Genomic DNA, 18,154 nt, shown 5'->3' with positions numbered 1-18,154 from the left:
TACATGCACATACACACTCACACGTGCACACGTGTACATGCACACACATGCACGCACGTGCACATGTACACGCACACACTCACACATGTATGCGCGCACATGTACATGCACACTCACACATGCACATGCGCGCACATGCACACGTGCACGCGCACACATGCACATACACACATGCGCACATATGTACCTACACACGCACACATGTACATACACATACATGCACTCACACATGCACACTCGCACACGTGTACATGCACATACACACTCACACATGCACAGTGCACATGCGCACACGTGTACATGCGCACACACACGCATATGCGACACATGTACGTGCACATACACACTCACACATGCACACGCGCACACATGCACATACACACATTCACGCGCGCACACATGTGCATGCACATACACACATGCACACGTGTACATGCACACACTCACATGCACATGTACATGCACACACTCACATGCACACGCACACATGTACATGCACACGCACACATGTACATGCACACACTCACACATGCACAGGTGTGCACGCACGTGTACATACACGCTCTCACACACATGTCCATGCACGCACATGTCCATGCACATACACACTCACCCACATGCATGCACACACGCACACATGTACGTGCACATACATGCGCTCACACGTGCACACGCGCACACGCACGCACGGGTGGGTGCCCGTCAGCCCCGCAGCGGCCTGGCCTGCTTCCCCAGCCCATGGCCTGGCTCATCCTGCCCTTGGAGGCTCCCCCATAGCCGTGCTGCGGCCCCCACACCTGCAGAGACTGCACGGAGGCCGGGACTCACCGCACTGATGTTTCTCCGTGAAACAGCGAAGCTCACGATTGCTGAGGGAAGGCACTGAAAGGAAACCAGAGCTCCGTGAGCCAGCGGCGAGCCACCTGGCGTCCCTACCTGCAGTGCTTACGCTTCTGGAATGACCCAAGACCTGCTGGCCAAACGAGGGCCGCCCGCCAGCAGGCACAGGGCTGCTGCCAGCAATGGAAGGTCTCATGCCTTTCAAAATGATTTATTCTGGAAAAAGTTTAATTTTTCTGAAAAGATGAAACGGGCTGAACGCACTTAGAGCCGGACTGTCGCCTCTACCGACTGCATAAGAGTGAGTTTGTCTTAGCTTGAGAATTACCCCAAGAGGGAAACGCATCTGTGTGTGAATAAGTGGAAATGTTCTGGAGTCCCAGAGCCCCGAGGAGGTTCTTGTTGGAGACCCTGCAGTTGATCCCCACAGAAGTGGAGGACGAGGAAGAAGGCAAGAGTGAGGGCAAGCATGGGGTGTCAGGGCAGTGGGGAGGTGGAGGGAAGGGCACCAGCCTGGGCATTGTGGGCCGTGCCAGGTGTCGCCCCTGCGGGCACCAGGACCCCCACAGACCCCTCGAGCTATGGGGACAGAGCCTGCAAGGGTGGACGGGAACCGGTGGGGCACGTGGCTTGTCTCCCCGGCCTGTCACTTGGAGGGTGAAGGGCACCACCAAGGATTTTGCTGAAATGTCCAGCCTAGGTCAGTGCTGCCCGGGAGCATCTGGGCCAGACATCACTGGGACCCCCAAGAAGGGCCACTCCAGTGGTGACAAAGGGCCACCTAGAAGGCTCCAGAGAGAACAGCAGGGGATGGGTCAAATTCTTTCAAGGAGCTTTGTCCTAAGGGAGCAGAGACCAGGCGCCCTGCCAGCTCACAGGCAGCACGCAGCTGCTGGAAACTCAAGGGCCGTTTCCCACCCGGGAGTCTGTGGCGGGAGACTCAGACGTGCATCAAATCTCACCTGAAACTAAAGTCAGCAAGTGATAGCAACACACAAATCTCAGAGCAAAGAACTCAAATGCACAACCTCAAGTCCCGGTACTGAAAGGTGCGACCGAGGAGCGATGCTTACCGACCCCGCGGCACAGCGTAAGTAGTCCATTTCCGAGGGAAACACATTTCCCAAATAGAGCGAAAACCCTGAAGTCACAAGCAGACAGCTCTGCAAAACAGCAACACAGTTCAGGTGACCACTCGGGCATGCCGGGACATCAGGCGCTCGACGAGTCCTCTGACTACCACGTAACAGAACGATGCCAACGTGGACGCCGAGATCCCACCACACCTGACTCCCCCCACTCTTTCCCCCGCAGGGTCAGACTAAGGGCCTCCACATGTATTTGGGGGAGGGAGGGAGAGGCCTCTGTGGAAAGTTCAAGCAAGAAATGGCGCTTCTCCCCAGAACACACCCTCACCTCAACACGTGCAATTTCAGGAGCCTTAGCATCCCCACCCTCAGGGCCAGGCTCGGAGGCTGGGAGACAACTCCGTCCTGTGCTCTCTGCAGAGCTAATCCAAGCGGACGGCCGGGAAATGACTGCAGGGCCGAGGGCCTCCCGGCTGTGAGGGGCACCCAGGCCTCACGTCAGGCCTGGGACGTGGGAACACTGTCGAGGGCGAGGCTCTGGGTCTGGGCCGGGGGTCGTGTGTGCCCCCCTGTGATGGGAGCACAGGGGCCGGGGGCCTGGGGAACAAGGGAGACCACGAGACACACCTACGTGAGGCGGGGATGAGCAGCATTACGCGCCTTGGCCACCGGTGGCTGTGGCCAGTGCACAGAGTCCAGGGCCCGGGGGCCGGGAGGAGGGGCTTCCTCTGCACCCCGGGCCGCTGGGGGTTCCAGTCTCAGTGGGACGGGGTCACAGCTCAGGGGAAGCCCAGTGTGGAGGGAGGGCCCTACCTGGATCCTAGCTTCAGCCCTGGCCACACAGAGCCCTGGGGTCCGGCCTAGAGAGAGGTGTGTCCAGTGGCCCAGCCCCAGGTGAGCCTGCTCTCGGGCCGAAATGACTCCTTCAGTGGTCAGGTGCCCACCCAAGCACGTCTGAAGGGAAAGGTCCCCGACCCCAAGCCTGCGTCCTCGGCTCCGGGGCTTCCTCCGGCTGCGGCCCCGGCTTCCCGCCTCGGAGACCCTGACCCACTCTCCAGTCTGCCAGAGGCCTGCCCTCAGGGCACAGCCCCTCCTCCCATCTGTGCAGCGCAACTCCAGACCCCCAGGGGCACAACCCATGACCCCGCAGAGGGGCAGCATGGGTCCTGGGCAGTCCCAAGCCTGGTGGAACACGGAGGAGCCCCGAGGCTGCGGTAGAGACTCCTGAGCTGAATCCCGAGCACACGCGCCAAGTAAACACAGGAGCACCCCCGAGGCTCCCCAGAAGCAGCGGCAGCCCCGGAGCCGCGCTCTCCCAGGCCGCGTGGATTCCCAGGGGACGGCTCGCCGCGGACGATGCCTCCCTGGTCCTGGCCAGGAGCTACTCACCCCCATCAACACGGAGAGGACCCACGTCCTGTGGCTGAGGCACGGGGGCAGCCTCGTGGTCAGCTGAAGGTCGTTGGGCTTGGCGTCCGGGGCGTAGCTCCCGGCCTCCGGCCTGCCCCGCTCCAGGGTGGGCATCCCGTCGTAGCCGAGCTCCTCCCCGCACTGCTCATCCCGCGTCATGGCGCTCGGGCCGTAGACACTGGCATCAGAGGCCCCGGGACAGCAACAGCTGCGGCTCTGGGTCCCCTCGGCTGCCACTTACGCGCCGGCAATGAAGTAATCGTTCATTTGGGACCACTCCGAGACGAGTCTCGTTAAAGGCAGTTGTTTTCAGAAATCGAAATACCATCCGTACCAAATGCAGCGAACCTGAAGGAAACAAGAAGCACCCGAGTCCTCTCCCAGGCACACAGAGCCGAGCAGCCGTCAGCGCCTGGGCGACGCGGCCCCCGGCGCCTCGCTCCCGGTCCCGCGCCGGCTCGGATCCGAGCACGCTAAGCCGCTCCGGGTGCGAACGGAGCCCCAGAGCGCAAGCGGCGCACACGCCGGCGGTGAAGCCCGCGCGCTTACCTCGGCGGCGGCGGCCCGAGCGCCGGCGTCTGGGCTACTCGGGCTCGGCCGGCTTTGGGCTTCCAGCCGCGGCTCTTCTGAGAGGAACAAAGCCGGGCAGAGCCGCCCTGGGGCCGGGCGAGGAGCGCCGCTTCCCGAATTTCAATGAGGCCCAGAGTTTCTGGGGTGGTTGTGTAAGCGCGGGCGCCCCCGCCCCGGCCCAGCTCCGCTCGGTGCCGCGCAGGGCGGCCCGTCTCGGTCTGGCGGGCCTCACGGCAGAGCAGCGTCCCTCCCCAGCTCAGAACCGGGGGCGGGGGGCGCTTGGAACAAGCAGCTTCTTATTCACGACCTTGTAATACACCCTCTCCGCGGCTGACCCCCTGCTCTGGGGCCCCAGAGGAAGACCCCCTTCAGGAGGGCGCACACGCACTTGCACATTCCGCGCGGCCCGCGTGGCCCTTGACCCGCTCGGAACTGGGCCTCACTGGTTCCCGTGGACAGCCCGGCACTCCTGCGGGGCCTCTTAGTTCTGCTCCCTGAGCAAAGACAAAGGACGGGAGCATACTTGGCCCGGAGACACTGGCGCCCTGACGGTTACGGCGACGGAGTCTTTGTGCACATGGAAGCCACAAGATGGCTCGAATCCAAGCATTCTGAACGAGCAGCTCCTCAAACTGCAAATCCACATAAAGCTTAAGCAAGGCATCGGTTTTGAATAACGAACTCTGTTGTCTTAGTTTCTCCACCAAGCAGAGATGAGAATTCTCACAAACCACAACCTGGGAAGTCAAGAAGGGGTTTTGAACAGATGGAAAAACCTCCCAAACTTCTTCACTGACTGTTTTTTGGCGAGAGATGGAGGGAGGGGCAGAGGGAGAAGGAGAGCGAATCTCCTCTTCTTATTGGAGCCCGATGCAGGGCTCGATCCCACGACCCTGAGATCATGACCTGAGCCGAAACCAAGAGTCGGACGCTTAACCAACTGCGCCACCCAGGTGCCCCTTACTGACTGTCTTCTGAATAACTGAATTAGTAGGAATCGGTCTGACCAGCTTGAACCCTTCGTGTTTTCGTCTGAAGAGAAAGTCAAGCAGATTTCACCATTGCCACGCCTTCCCAAGGCTGTTCTACAAGAAGAAATACAAACAGGCTGCCTCCAATCAGAGATGGTGGAGCAAACCCCCCGAGGCTCTGGAGTCACAGGCCCTGGAGAAGTGCTTCCTTGTTTCTGTTGGCAATACCAGTTTGCAAAACAAATCCTGTTTTCTCCCACCAACTATTGTTCCTAAAATGCCCTTCCTCCGTTTTCTGCCTGCTGAGATCCCACTCATGTTTTAACATCTTCACTGCTATTCAGCAAATGTTTACAGAGTGCAGACCAGTCCTTCCCACGCAGAGTTTATGTGCTAATGGGTGCACCGGAGTTTGTGTGCTCTGTGCCGGGAAGTAAGTCGGTGAGTCAGGGCAGCCTCAATGAGAAGCAGGCGTTTTGAGCAGACACGCGCAACACCAGGAGAGGGGTCTCACAGAGAGCTGAACAGAGGTGCCACAGGTGCAAAGGTCCTGAGGTGGCCAGGCTGGAGGACAATGGGCGTAGCCATCCCGTGAGGGACGAGGCCCCTGTGGCCGTGAACACAGCCTTGGCTCCGCCCGCTGTGGACACAACACAGACTCCGAGGCGGACCCTCCGGAAGGTTCTGGCACAGGAGCGTCCGGCCGCTGGGTACAGAGCAGGCCGTTGGCCAGGATGGCAGGGGAGCCCAGAGGTGGTAAGCCGTTGGAAGTGCCCACGCAATGTGCAGTGAGGATGACGTGGGGCGAGAGGGTCAGGAGTCCAGTGTGAGCAGTGCAGGTGCAGTGTGTCTCAGCCGACACAGAGGAGGCTGCGGTTTGCTTCTGAGGCCAAGGTGGACAGGTCTGTTGGGCATCCACATGGGCCAGCTGAAGAGCCGAGTTGAAGTGCCCAGAATGCAGGGCTGATGGATACAGGGGACGGTCTCATGGAGTGGACACTCCTGCTGCAAACCACCCTTGTTGTCCAAGCCTCTCCTTGGCACCCTGGCAGGAAGTGCAACCGGGGCCAACAGCCTCTGCCTTGGGTACCTATTTCCTCCCCAACCTGGGAAAACACTGGGACCTTCCCACTCTGGGATGCATTCCCAGTGCTGGTCTGAGATGTGGACTTCGTCAGGCTTCTGAGATGTTGGGGAAGGACGACCTTCACAGCTCTCCAAGGGGAATCATAACAACATGGCATGGATGGACGAGCGACGCTCAGGCTGCCCTCGGACCTACTAAAAGGACAGCACACAGGTCACACACACACACACACCCGGGGCCCCCAGGCTGATCTGAAGGACAGCACACAGGTCACACCGACCCCGGGGAGCCCCGGGCTGATCTACTGAAGGACAGCACACGGGTCACACTGACCCCGGGGAGCCCCGGGCTGATCTACTGAAGGACAGCACACGGGTCACACTGACCCCGGGGAGCCCCGGGCTGATCTACTAAAGGTCAGTGTGAGTCACACTGACCCCGGGGTCCCCAGGCTGATCTACTGAAGGACAGCACGCGGGTCACACTGACCCCGGGGAGCCCCGGGCTAATCTACTAAAGGTCAGGGTGGGTCACACCGACCCCGGGGCCCCCAGGCTGATCTACTGAAGGTCAGGGTGGGTCACACCGACCCGGGGACCCCGGGCTGACAGAACGGGGGGGAGCCGCGGGGTCCATCTGGAGCAGCTCCAGACACAGAGGCGGATGGGAGGGCTCGTCCACATTGCATTCTCCAACCAGGACGAAATCCAATTAGGAATTAGCACAAAATCCCGGAAATCCCCCAATATGTACGAGTTTATTCCCCGTCCGTGCAAAATGGAGAAAATCCGTGCGCCACCGGAGTGACAACGGAAATCCCAGCCCGGGCGGTCGTACAGGGTGCAGCCGGACGCGAGCTCGAGCGAACTCATCTCATTCTCAGCTTAAGGAGTTAGGAAAGCACGAGTTCAACAACAGGATTAAAGGCAGGAAAAAATAAGAGACAAAAATCAATGAAAAGAGGTAGTTTTCGAAAAGATGCATAGAATCCCAGCTAGGGCACGCAGGAGGCGGCGGCGGCGGAGGGGGATCTGCGCCCGACGATCCGCACGGCGGGCCCCGCAGGCCGCAGGCGGGGACCAGGGATACGCCAGGGACAGCTGGGCGTCTCGGTCAGTGCACAAATGCCACCGCGGACATGACAGGAGCTCCCTGAGCAGAGCGGAACCCCCTCACCGCGCTCCTCCCAGCGCACGGCCGGGCGACGCACCGACGGACACAGGACGCCCGCCCGCACGAGGCTCCACCCACAGCGCGACACCAGGTGCCCAGCACGACCTCTCGCCCACCGGCACCTCGCCTCATTGGGCGGCATGCTAACGGTCGCCAACCGCCAGCTAGCAGCTGCTAACGGCCGCGGCGCGTGCGGCGAGCCCATTGGCCGAGGGTGTGAGGCGCAGGCGCAGGCGCGAACGCGCCGACCCCATTGGCCGAGGCTGCGAAGCACGGGCGCAGGCGCGGGCGCGCCGACCCCATTGGCCAAGGGCGGCGGGAACCGCGTGGCCGCGTGCGGACACCCGCAGGCGGCGGGCGGTGCGGAGTCTGGGCGGCGGCCGGGCCATGCTGCGACTCGCGACCAAGCTGGTTGCGTTCTTCTGGAGGAGAGCGGACGGCCCCAACGAGGACGCAGGGCCGCCGCGGTCCGAGCTCGCGGAAGGTGCCTCGCGGGGCGGGGCCGCGCTGCAGCCCGTGTCCGCACGCCGGGGCCCGGGGCGGGCGGGGAGGGAAGGCGGCCGGCGCGCACGGCCGGCTGTGGGACGCCCCGGGCGCGCGCCCCGCCCCGGACGGGCTCCCTTCCCGGCCTGACTTGAAGAGGCCTTCCGCGGGGGCGCCGTCGGTTAAGCACCGACTCGCTGTCCACTCGGGTGCTGACCTCAGGGTCGTGGGATCGGGCCCCGTGTTCGGCTCCCCGCGCGGCGTGGAGCCTGCGGTTAGAAAAGGCCTGTGTTAGCTCGGTGAGAGCACCGTGCCTGACTAGCACGCTTGTGTCCCGGTCAGTGCGCCTGGCTCGGAGCCTGCGTGTGCGGCCGGCGACGGGCAAGATGTGTCCGCACGTCCTCGCTGTGACTTGCGGTTCCGCGTCGAGGAGGCTCTGGATCGGCCAGCCCGCCTGGCTCAGCCGTGCTTCTCCCGGGGTGAGGTTGTGTTTGAGCGCAGAGGAGCACGGTTCCTCCTCCTCGTGAGGATTGAGTTCGGGGGGGAGTCTCTCGTGGTTTTCTCTAGGCTCTGAGGAAAGGAGTCTCCACGAGAGGCCAGAAGTGGCGGAAGTGCAGTTGGCCTGTGGCAGGCGGCATGCTAAGAGCCGTCTGTATCCAGACTTGCTGACGCCTCCAGGGCCGGCCTTGTAGCCTGGAGCCGGTCTGGCGTCAGTCTGGGTCTTGCCTGTTAGATGCGGGCTTTCAGAAGCAGCTTGAGCTCAGCTCCGGGCTGCATTTGCATTCCGGTGAAGGCAGTGGAAGGAGCAGCCAAGGTGCGCTGGGGACCCAGAGAGCACTGGCTGCTGCGGGGGCCGGTGGTGGGGACAGTCACTGCTCCGAGGAGGGCTTGCCCGGCCTGTAGGCCAGACTTGACTGCCAAGCCTGGCATCTCTTCCAGCGCCTTGCTTGGTGAGGTAATACAGAATCTCCTGACACCATTGCTGATGTTCTTGGTGACGAAGGAAGGTCATAGGAGTGATGACAGCTCGTAGTCGCGGCTCCCAGATGCCAGTATAAATTTGCACCCTAGCCCGTGCCTTGGACTCGTTTCCCCAGACAGCCCCCTTGGGTAGAGACTGTGACGGTCTCTGTTTCACAACAGAGAACAAGCGCAGAGTCGTTGGTGGTTTGGGACCTAGCCCAGAGATGCACAAGTAGCATAGAAGAGCTGGGATTCAAACCCAGGTAGTCTGGCTCCCGAGTCCACCACCGTACTCCTTAGAGGAACCTGGGCCACCTGCCTCACAAACCCTACTTTCTGAAGACTCTCCCCGCCCCGGGAGGGTTTTCCAGCTCAGAGGGCTCCAAACCACCTGGACCCTCCTGTACTCCACCTTTCTCTGTAATGTAGGCTTGCTTTGCTTTTAAGGTCTGTATGATCTCTTTGTTGATGCATCTCAGGTGACACCAAGTTGAAAACTGTCCAGGGTGTCGTGACAAGGTACTGCAGCGATTATGGCATGATTGATGATTTGATCTACTTCTCTAACGAAGCTGTGACCACCAAAGTGCTTCTCAGTGTCGGACAGGAAGTTATTGCCGTTGTGCAAGAAGATAAAGTGTCAAATGGACTGAAAGCAATTAGGGTAAGGCCTGAGTGGTTTGCGAAGTCTCTCTTCATGGTGGGGCTTCGTGTTTAGTTAACCTCTCAGAGACAACATGGGCAAGGCAGAGTGGAATGTACCTGCCCGGGGCTGCTTTTTTTTTTCATAATGGTTTCTGTCTTAAAAAATCAATGGCGGTTATTGTATATTGTTCAAACAACATAGAAATTTATAATTCAGAATGTAAAGCTTGTCTGTAATTTTATGTCATGGCAAAGAATGCTTAACATTTTTATTCTAGTATTTCAAAAAATTGTTAAAAATTATAACCATTGGACCCCCTTTTTTTTTTTTAGAAGAGAACAAATCTACACCCTTACGTATTTTTCAGTAAGTTTAAATCCTTGAGGGCCATAGCATCACACGGATTCTGTGGCCAGTGGCTTTAGCAGGAAGGTTGCTTCAGAATTTGGCACAAACCATATCTCTGTTTCCAGGAGCACAAGTTACTTTACCCCAGATTACTCTGATTTTGTTCAGTTTGCCACCAGGAGTCACTGTGTTGTTCTTTGCTTTGCACAAAGAAGCGCATCTTCTGCCTAGATGGAATTCAGTTTCATCTGAGCATAACCTCCAATTTTAAGAAGAGCTGTGTCCTCCTCTGGTTCCAGAGACCCCGCTTATAGCCAACAAAAATGGCCTAGACCACAGCCTTCCAAACATACTTGTCGTTTTAGGAGTCCTGTTCCAGCAGACTCCACAGGCTCCAAGGTGGCAGAAAGAGTGGACCCTTGTAATGCAGTTAGCAAAGATAATTAGTAGATTCTATTCAGCAGTTGTGTTCATTTAAAAATAGTATTTTTTGTGCTAGAAGTCTTAGAAGTGGAATTGTTAGTCAAAGTATATGCACATTTAACATTTCAATGGTTATCAGATTATCCTTTAATAATGTACAAATTAATTTATACTCCCAGGAGCAAGATGAGAGACTGCCTGTTACCCAAAGTTGGCAAAGATGTGGATGTTATCAATCTCTGAAATCTTTGCCAATCTAATAAGTGAAAAGTGACTTCATAATTTTAATTTGCACTTAAGCCTTAAAGTAGATTAATTTTCACATTTTTTCTAGGAGTTATTTTCATATGCTTTATACTTTTTTTGTTTAAAGTTTTTTTAAATTAAAGTTTCTATATTAGGGAAATTAGAGCTTTTTTCCTTTTTGTTAAGAGTTTTATTGGGACAGGGGCACATGGGTGGCTCAGTCAGTTAAGCATCTGCCTTCAGCTCAGGTCAAGATCCCAGGGTCCTGGGGCGCCTGGGTGGCTCAGTTGGTTAAGCGACTGCCTTCGGCTCAGGTCATGATCCTGGAGTCCCTGGATCGAGTCCCGCATCGGGCTCCCTGCTCTGCAGGGAGTCTGCTCCTCCCTCTGACCCTCCCCCCTCTCATGTGCTCTCTGTCTCAAATAAATAAATAAAATCTTAAAAAAAAAAAAAAAAAAGATCCCAGGGTCCTGGGATCCAGTCCGCATTGGGGCTCCCGGCTCAGCGGGGAGTCTGCTTCTCCCTCTCCCTATGCCCCTCCCCGCTGGCTGTCTGTATGTCTCTCTGTCTCTCAAATAAATAAATAAAATCTTCAAAAAGTTTTATTGATATATAATCTACATACTATACAGTTCACCCATATGAGGTATACAATTCAGTGTTTTAATATATTCAGAGTTCTGCAGCCATCACCACAATCCGCCATAAGCTGTTAGAAATATAATAATTAAGAACTTTTTCTTTGGGGAAAATTCTCCTCTGCATAGCTTCTTTTTCAGGCATGATCTCACCATGTCAGCCTGTCCAGGCTTCATCTCTCCCTCTCCCCATTCTTGACTTGCTGGTCTTTTAGGAGGGACACTACGAGGGTTTAAAATTTCTCTGTGAAATGTCGTTTTCATTTTTTTTTTAAATGTTTTTTTAAACTTAATCACCATCACCTTTTTCACCCATCCCCCCACCCATCTCCCCTCTGGTGACCATCAGTTTGTTCTGTGTAGTTACAAGTCTGTTTCTTGGTTTGTTTCTCCTTTTTTCGCCCTTTGCTCATTTGTTTTGTTTCTTAAATTCCACATATGGGTGTAATCATGTGGTATTTGTCTTTCTCTGACTATTTCGTTTAGCATAATATTCTCTAGTTCCATCCATGTCATGGCAAATGGCAAGATTTTGTTCTTTTTGATGGCTGAGTAATATTCCATTGTATGTATATATACCACCTCTTTTTTTTTTTTTAAGATTTTATTTATTTATTTGACAGAGATAGCGAGAGCAGGAACACAAGCAGGGGGAGTGGGAGAGGGAGAAGCAGGCTTCCTGCCGAGCAGGGAGCCCGATGTGGGACTCAATCCCAGGACCCTGGGATCATGACCTGAGCCGAAGGCAGACGCTTAACGACTGAGCCACCCAGGCGCCCTGTACCACCTCTTCTTTATCCATTCATCTGTTGATGGACACATGGACTGCTTCCATAATTTGGCTATTATAAATGATGCTGCTGTAAAGATAGGCTGTATCCTATCTTTGTATCCTTTGAATTAGTCTTTTTGTGTTTTGTGTTTTGATTACTGGATCATAGCATAGTTCTATTTTTAACTTTTTTTAAGATAAGGGTCCAGTTTCTTTTATTTTTTTTTAAGATTTTCTTTATTTATTTGACAGAGAAAGAGAGTGCGTGCGCGCAAGTAGGGCAAGCAGCAGGGAGAAGCAGGCTCCCCGCTGAGCAGGGAGCCCGATGCGGGGCTCCATCCCAGGACCCTGGGATCATGACCGGAGCCAAAGGCAGACGCCTAACCAACTGAGCCACGCAGGTGCCCCCAATTTTAACTTTTTGAGGAACCTCCATACTGTTTTCCAGAGCGGCTGCACCAGTTTGCATTCCCACCAACAGTGCGGGAGGGTTCCGCTTCCTCCACATACTCACCAACACCTGTCGTTTCCTGACTTTTTGATTTTAGCCAATGTGACAGGTGTGAGGTGGTATCTTATTGTGGTTTTGATTTGCATTTCCCTGATGATGAGTGATGTTGAATTCTTTTCATGTGTCTGTTGATCATCTGGATGTCGTTTTGGGAGAAATGTCTATTCATGTCTTCTGCCCATTTTTAATCAGATTATTTATTTTTTGAGTGTTGAGTTTTACCAATTCTTTATGCATTTTGGATAGTAACCCTTTATCAGAGCCTTTATGTCATTTACAAATATCTTCTCCCATTCAGTATGTTACTTTTTAGTTTCATTGACTGTTTCCTTTGCTGTGCAGAAGATTTTTATTTTGATGAAGTTCCAATAGTTTATTTTTGCTTTTGTTTCCCTTGCCTCAGGAGACATCTAGAAAGATGTTGTTATGGGTGACGTCACATTACTGCCTGTGTTCTCTTCTAAGATTTTTATGGTTTCAGGCCTCACATTTAGGTCTTTCATCCATTTTGAGTTTACTTTGTGTGTGGTGTAAGAACGTGGTCCAGTTTCATTCCTTTACATGTTGCTGTCCAGTTTTCCCAACACCATTTGTTGAAGAGACTGCCTGTTTCCCATTGGATATTCATTCCTTTGTCGAAGATTAACTGACCATATAATTGTGGATTTATTTCTGGGTTTTTTATCCTATTCCCTTGATCTTTGTGTCTGGACTATACTGTTGTAATTACTACCACTTTGTAATATAACTTGAAGTCTGGAATTGTGATGCCTCCAGTTTTGTTTTTCCTTTTCAGGATTGCTTTGGCTAGTCGAGGTCTTTTGTGGCTCCATACAAGTTTTAGGATTGTTCTAGTTCTGTGAAAAATGCTGTTGGTATTTTGAGAGGGATTGCATTAAATCTGTAGGTTGCTTTGAATAGTATAGATGTTTTAACAATATGTTTCTTCCAGTCCACGAGCATGGAATGTCTTTCCATTTCTTTGCAGCATCTTGAGTTTCTTTCATCCGTGTTTTAGCGTTTTCAGAATGCAGGTCTTTCACCTTTTGCTTAAGTTTATTCCTAAGTATTTTATTGTTTTTGGTACAATTGTAAATGGGATTGTTTTCTTAATTTCACTATCTGCAGCTTCATTATTCGTGTATAGAATGCAACAGATGTCTGTACATTGATAAGTATCCTGCGACTTTACTGAATTCATGTATCAGTTCTGGTAGGTTTTGGTGGAGCCTTCAGGGTTTTCTGTATACAGTATCATGCCATCTGCATGTGGTAAGTTTTACTTCTTCCTGACCAATTTGGATGTTTTTTATTTCTGTATGTTATCTAATTGCTGTGGCTAGGACTTCCAGTACTATATCAAATAAAAGTGGGAAGAGTGGACATACTTGTCTTTTTGGGAAATTAGAGCTTTTTAAGGAAAATTATTATATGAAAGGGTTGTAGATATCTCCCCCAGGATTATGTTTTAACTTTTTTTTTTAAAAAAGTTTTTTTAAAGTTTTGTTTTATGCAGTTAAATGTGTCTGTCTTTTCCATGTGGCTTTGGCCTCTAAGAATCCTTAAAGAGGCTTCTTCCACTCAGACATATGCACTCAGGTTTTCCTCTGAAAATTGTTTCTTGACATTTAAATATATTTTTTTAAAGATTTTATTTATTTATTTGAGAGAGAGAATGAGATAGAGAGAGCATGAGAGGGGGGAGGGTCAGAGGGAGAAGCAGACTCCCTGCTGAACAGGGAGCCCGATGCGGGACTCGATCCCAGGACTCCAGGATCATGACCTGAGCCAAAGGCAGTCGCTTAACCAACTGAGCCACCCAGGTGCCCTTGACATTTAAATGTTTAATCTGCCTGGAATTTGTATGCTATACAGACTGAAAGAGGGAACCAGACATTTCTTTTTCAGTAGCTGACCAGTCATTTCACTTTTTTTCCTTCTGATCAGGAATGTCCCTTTATCACACACCAGAACCCCATGTGCATGGGGCCCCCTTGGTCCTGATGCCTATGTGTGGGCCCTCGTGGCACTGTCTCATCCATGGGTGGTAGGCAGGTTTCCCTCCTCGGTGTGGATGGAATTCTCCCACTCTCTGATTATTCTGGATGAACATTAGAGTCATTCTTTTGCTTCTCCTACTCAGCTTAGAATCGCTTTGGACAGCACTGAGTTTGTGGATCCATTTAGGCTAAGCAACATGTGGATCATATATAGACTTCTCCAACTACAATTTATCCAATTATTTAAGCTCTCCTTTATGTTCTTTTTACAGCTCAGTAGCTTTCTTTACTTAGGTTCTGCAAATTTCTTGTTTATTTCCAAGAATTTTAATGTTTATGTTCCATTATCAATATAACTTTGTTTTGTATTTTTATTTATTTTTTTAAGTTTTTTTTTTTTTAAGATTTTATTTATTTATTTGACAGAGAGAGACACAGTGAGAGAGAGGAGCACAGGCAGGGGGAGTGGGAGAGGGAGAAGCAGGCTTCCTGCAGAGCAGGGAGCCCGATGCGGGGCTCGATCCCAGGACCCTGGGATCATGACCTGAGCCGAAGGCAGACGCTTAACGACTGAGCCACCCAGGTGCCCCAAGATTTATTTATTTTAGAGCGAGAGAATGAGAGCATGAGCAAGAGGGGCAGAGGGAGAGGGAGAGAGGGAATCTCAAGTAGGCTCCATGCCCAGCGTGGAACCCAATGCAGGGCTCAATGCCACAACCCAGAGATCAGACCTGAGCCAAAACCAAGAGTTGGACACTCAACTTACTGTGCCACCCAGGTGCCTCCTATATTTTTAAATTAATGGTTTTCTTATGTAGGAAAGCTGCTGGGTTTTGTTATGTTATTTGGTAGCTGGCAAACTTAGTGAGCTCAACTCCTTTTTAAAAATGGTTGAGATGAGGAGTACCTGGGTTAAGGCTAAGCATCTGACTCTTGATTTTGGCTCAGGTCATGATCTCAGGGTTTTGGGATCGGCACCGTGTCGGGCTCCTTGCTCGACACTTTTTCTCTCTCAAATAAATAAATAAAATCTTCTAAAAGATGTTTGAGATGTACTTTATTACTATTTTAGTTAATGCTTAATATTATTTTTTTAAATCTTAAAAATAGTACATTTAAATACCAAATTTTAGAATTGCATCGTTCAGTATGATAGCATCAATCATGTGTAGCTATTTAAATTTAAATGTATTAAAAGTAAATAAAATTTAAAGTTGCTCAGCTTCACTAACCACATTTCAAGTGCTAAATGCAGCTGGTGGCTACCAAATTGGGCAGCACAAACATAAACCGTCTCTTTCATTGCAGAAAGTTCTAGTAGGTTGCTCTGGCCTACGGTGCTACCAAAAAAAAAAAAAAAATTTGCGTATACTCCAGCTGTGCTTTATTTCCTCAGACCCAGTGCTTTTCTTGGTTTCTGTTCTTAGCTTTTCAGTAGATTCCTGAATCACTTGAACAATATGCTTCACCTTTGCTTGATTTGCCAACATTAGGTAGTATTACTGATTTCATGAAAGATGTGGAATTCCTTGCTTATTTTTTACGTAGCTTTACTGTGGTGAAATAGACATAAAATTTAACATTTTAACCATTTTTAGGTGTACAATCCAGCGACAAGTACGTTCGCATTGTGCACCCATTACCACTATCTTCACAACTTTTTCATCATCATTAAAACAATAATTCAGGGGCACCTGGTGGCTCAGTCGTTAAGCGTCTGCCTTTGGCTCAGGTCACAGTCCCAGGGTCCCGGGATTGAGTCCCGCATCGGGCTCCCTGCTTGGCAGGGAGTCTGCTTCTCCCTCTGACCCTCCCCCCTCTCATGTGCTCGCTCTCTCTCTCTCTCTCTCTCAAATAAATAAATAAAATCTTTAAAAATAAAATAAAACGGGGCGCCTGGGTGGCTCAGTCATTAAACGTCTGCCTTCGGCTCAGGTCATGATCCCGGGGTCCTGGGATCGAGCCCCGCATCGGGCTCCCTGCTCGGCGGGAAGCCTGCTTCTCCCTCTCCCACTCCGCCTGCTTGTGTTTCCTCTCTCGCTATCTCTCTCTCTCTGTCAAATAAATAAATAAATAAATAAATCTTAAAAAAAAAAAATAATTCACTGTTCTACTTTCTGTCTCTATGAATTTGACTCTTCTGGGTATCTCAGACATGTGGAATCATGCAATATTTGTCCTTTTGTGTTTGCATTATTGGACTTAGCGTATTTTCACGGTTTATCCATGTAACCCATCAGAATATTATTCCTTTTTATGGCTGAAGAATATTCCATTGTATATAGGCTACACTTTGTACACTCTGTTGATGGACACTTGGGATGTTTCTACCTTTTGGCTATTGTGAATAATGCTGCTTTGAACAAGTGTCTTTGAGTCCCTGTTTTCTTTTGGGTATATCCCTTGGAGTGGAATTACAGCGGTCATATGGTCATTCTATGTTTAGCTCTTTGAGGAACCTGCAAACTTTTCCATAGTAGCTGCAGCATTTTATATTCCCTCCAGCAGTGCACAGGGATTCCAGTTTTTCTACATCTTTGCCAACACGTTACTTTTCATTTTTTTGACAGTAACCATCCTAGTGGATACGAAGTGGTATCTTACTGCGGCTTTGATTTACCTTTCCCTAATGATCAGTGATGTTAAACATCTTTTCATGTGCTTATTGGTCATTTGTATACCTTCTTTGGAGAAAGGTCTATTTAAGTTCTTTGCCCATATCTTAACTGCCTTATTTATTTTTGTCTTGACTTATAGAAATTCTCTATATATTCTGGATATTAATCTTTTATCAGATACGTGGTTTACAAACATTTCTCCCATTCTGTGGGTTATCTTTTCAGTTTCTCTCGATAGTATTCTTTGATACACAGATGTTTTAAATTTTGATGAAGTGCAGTTTATCCTTTTTTTAAGTTGCCTGTCCTTTTGATATCACAATGAAAAAGTCATTGATTGATCCAAGATCATGAAGATTTTCACCTTTGCTTGCTTCTAAAAGTTTTATAGTTCTAGCTCTTAAATTTAAGTCTTTGATCCATTTTGTGTTAATTTTTTAATATGATGTTGGGTAAGGGTTTGCCTTCATTCATTTGCATGTTGATACCCAATTTTCCCAGCACCATTTTTTTTTTTAAGATTTTATTTATTTGACAGAGAGACAGCGAGAGAGGGAACACAAGCAGGGGGAGTGGGAGAGGGAGAAGCAGGCTTCCCACGGAGCAGGGAGCCCGACGCGGGGCTCGATCCCGGGACCCTGGGATCATGACCTGAGCCGAAGGCAGACGCTTAATGACTGAGCCACCCAGGTACCCCTTCCCAGCACCATTTTTTGAGAGGACTGCACAATGGGTAAAACCTTTTCCCCCTTGAGTGGTCTCCCCACCCTTGTTGAAAATCACTTGACCATATTCTATTCCATCGGTCTTAAGTTTGTCTTTATGGCACTACCACACTCTTGGTTACTGTAGCTTTGTAGCATGTTTTGAAATCCTCTAACTTTGTTTTCCTTTTCAAGATTGTTTTGGCTCTTTGGGGTCCCTTGAGAGTCCAGGTGAATTTTAGGATGGGGTTTTTCTATTTCTATTGAAAATGTCATTGGGATTTTGAGAGGGATTACATTGAATCTGTAAATCACATTGGATAGTATTGATATATCCATATTAGGTCTTCTGGTCCATGAATACTTTGTCTTTCCATTTATTTGTGTCTTTTTTTTACTTCTTTTATCACATTTTGTAGTTTTTAGTGTATGTATTTCATCTTTTGGCTTAACTTTATTCCTAAGTGTTTTATTCTTTTTGATGGTATTGTAAATGGAATTGTTTTCTAAATTTCTGTTTTTGGATAGTTTATTGTGAGTGCACAAGATGCAACTGATTTTTGTATGTTGATTTTGTATGCTACAAGTTTGCTGAATTTATTAGCTGTAACAGATTTTTTATGGAATATTTATTCCTATAGAAAATATATTTCTACATGTAAG

At 50.5% G+C, this 18,154-nt stretch overlaps 2 protein-coding genes across 2 annotated transcripts in view; one reads left to right on the top strand and one right to left on the bottom strand.

Moving 5' to 3' along the window:
- MLC1 (modulator of VRAC current 1) overlaps nt 1-3,898 on the bottom strand; it is a 20,594-nt gene extending 16,696 nt beyond the window's left edge. The window contains exons 1-4 of the mRNA XM_044915760.1: nt 3,888-3,898; nt 3,318-3,686; nt 1,914-2,003; nt 829-882 (exon numbers count right to left, since the gene is read on the bottom strand). Coding sequence (XP_044771695.1) covers nt 829-882; nt 1,914-2,003; nt 3,318-3,497 — 324 coding nt within the window. The 5' untranslated portion in view covers nt 3,498-3,686; nt 3,888-3,898. The remainder of the gene's footprint in view (nt 1-828; nt 883-1,913; nt 2,004-3,317; nt 3,687-3,887) is intronic.
- A 3,628-nt stretch (nt 3,899-7,526) lies between these two features.
- MOV10L1 (Mov10 like RISC complex RNA helicase 1) overlaps nt 7,527-18,154 on the top strand; it is a 66,195-nt gene continuing 55,567 nt past the window's right edge. The window contains exons 1-2 of the mRNA XM_044915751.1: nt 7,527-7,623; nt 9,065-9,249. Of these exons, the coding sequence (XP_044771686.1) occupies nt 7,527-7,623; nt 9,065-9,249 (282 nt within the window). The remainder of the gene's footprint in view (nt 7,624-9,064; nt 9,250-18,154) is intronic.

The sequence above is a fragment of the Neomonachus schauinslandi genome, chromosome 5 (assembly GCF_002201575.2).
Source record: "Neomonachus schauinslandi chromosome 5, ASM220157v2, whole genome shotgun sequence".
Taxonomy (NCBI): Eukaryota; Metazoa; Chordata; class Mammalia; order Carnivora; family Phocidae; genus Neomonachus; species Neomonachus schauinslandi.
The sequence above is the reverse complement of the archived record's forward strand: the minus strand, read 5'-3'. Positions and strand labels throughout refer to the sequence as shown.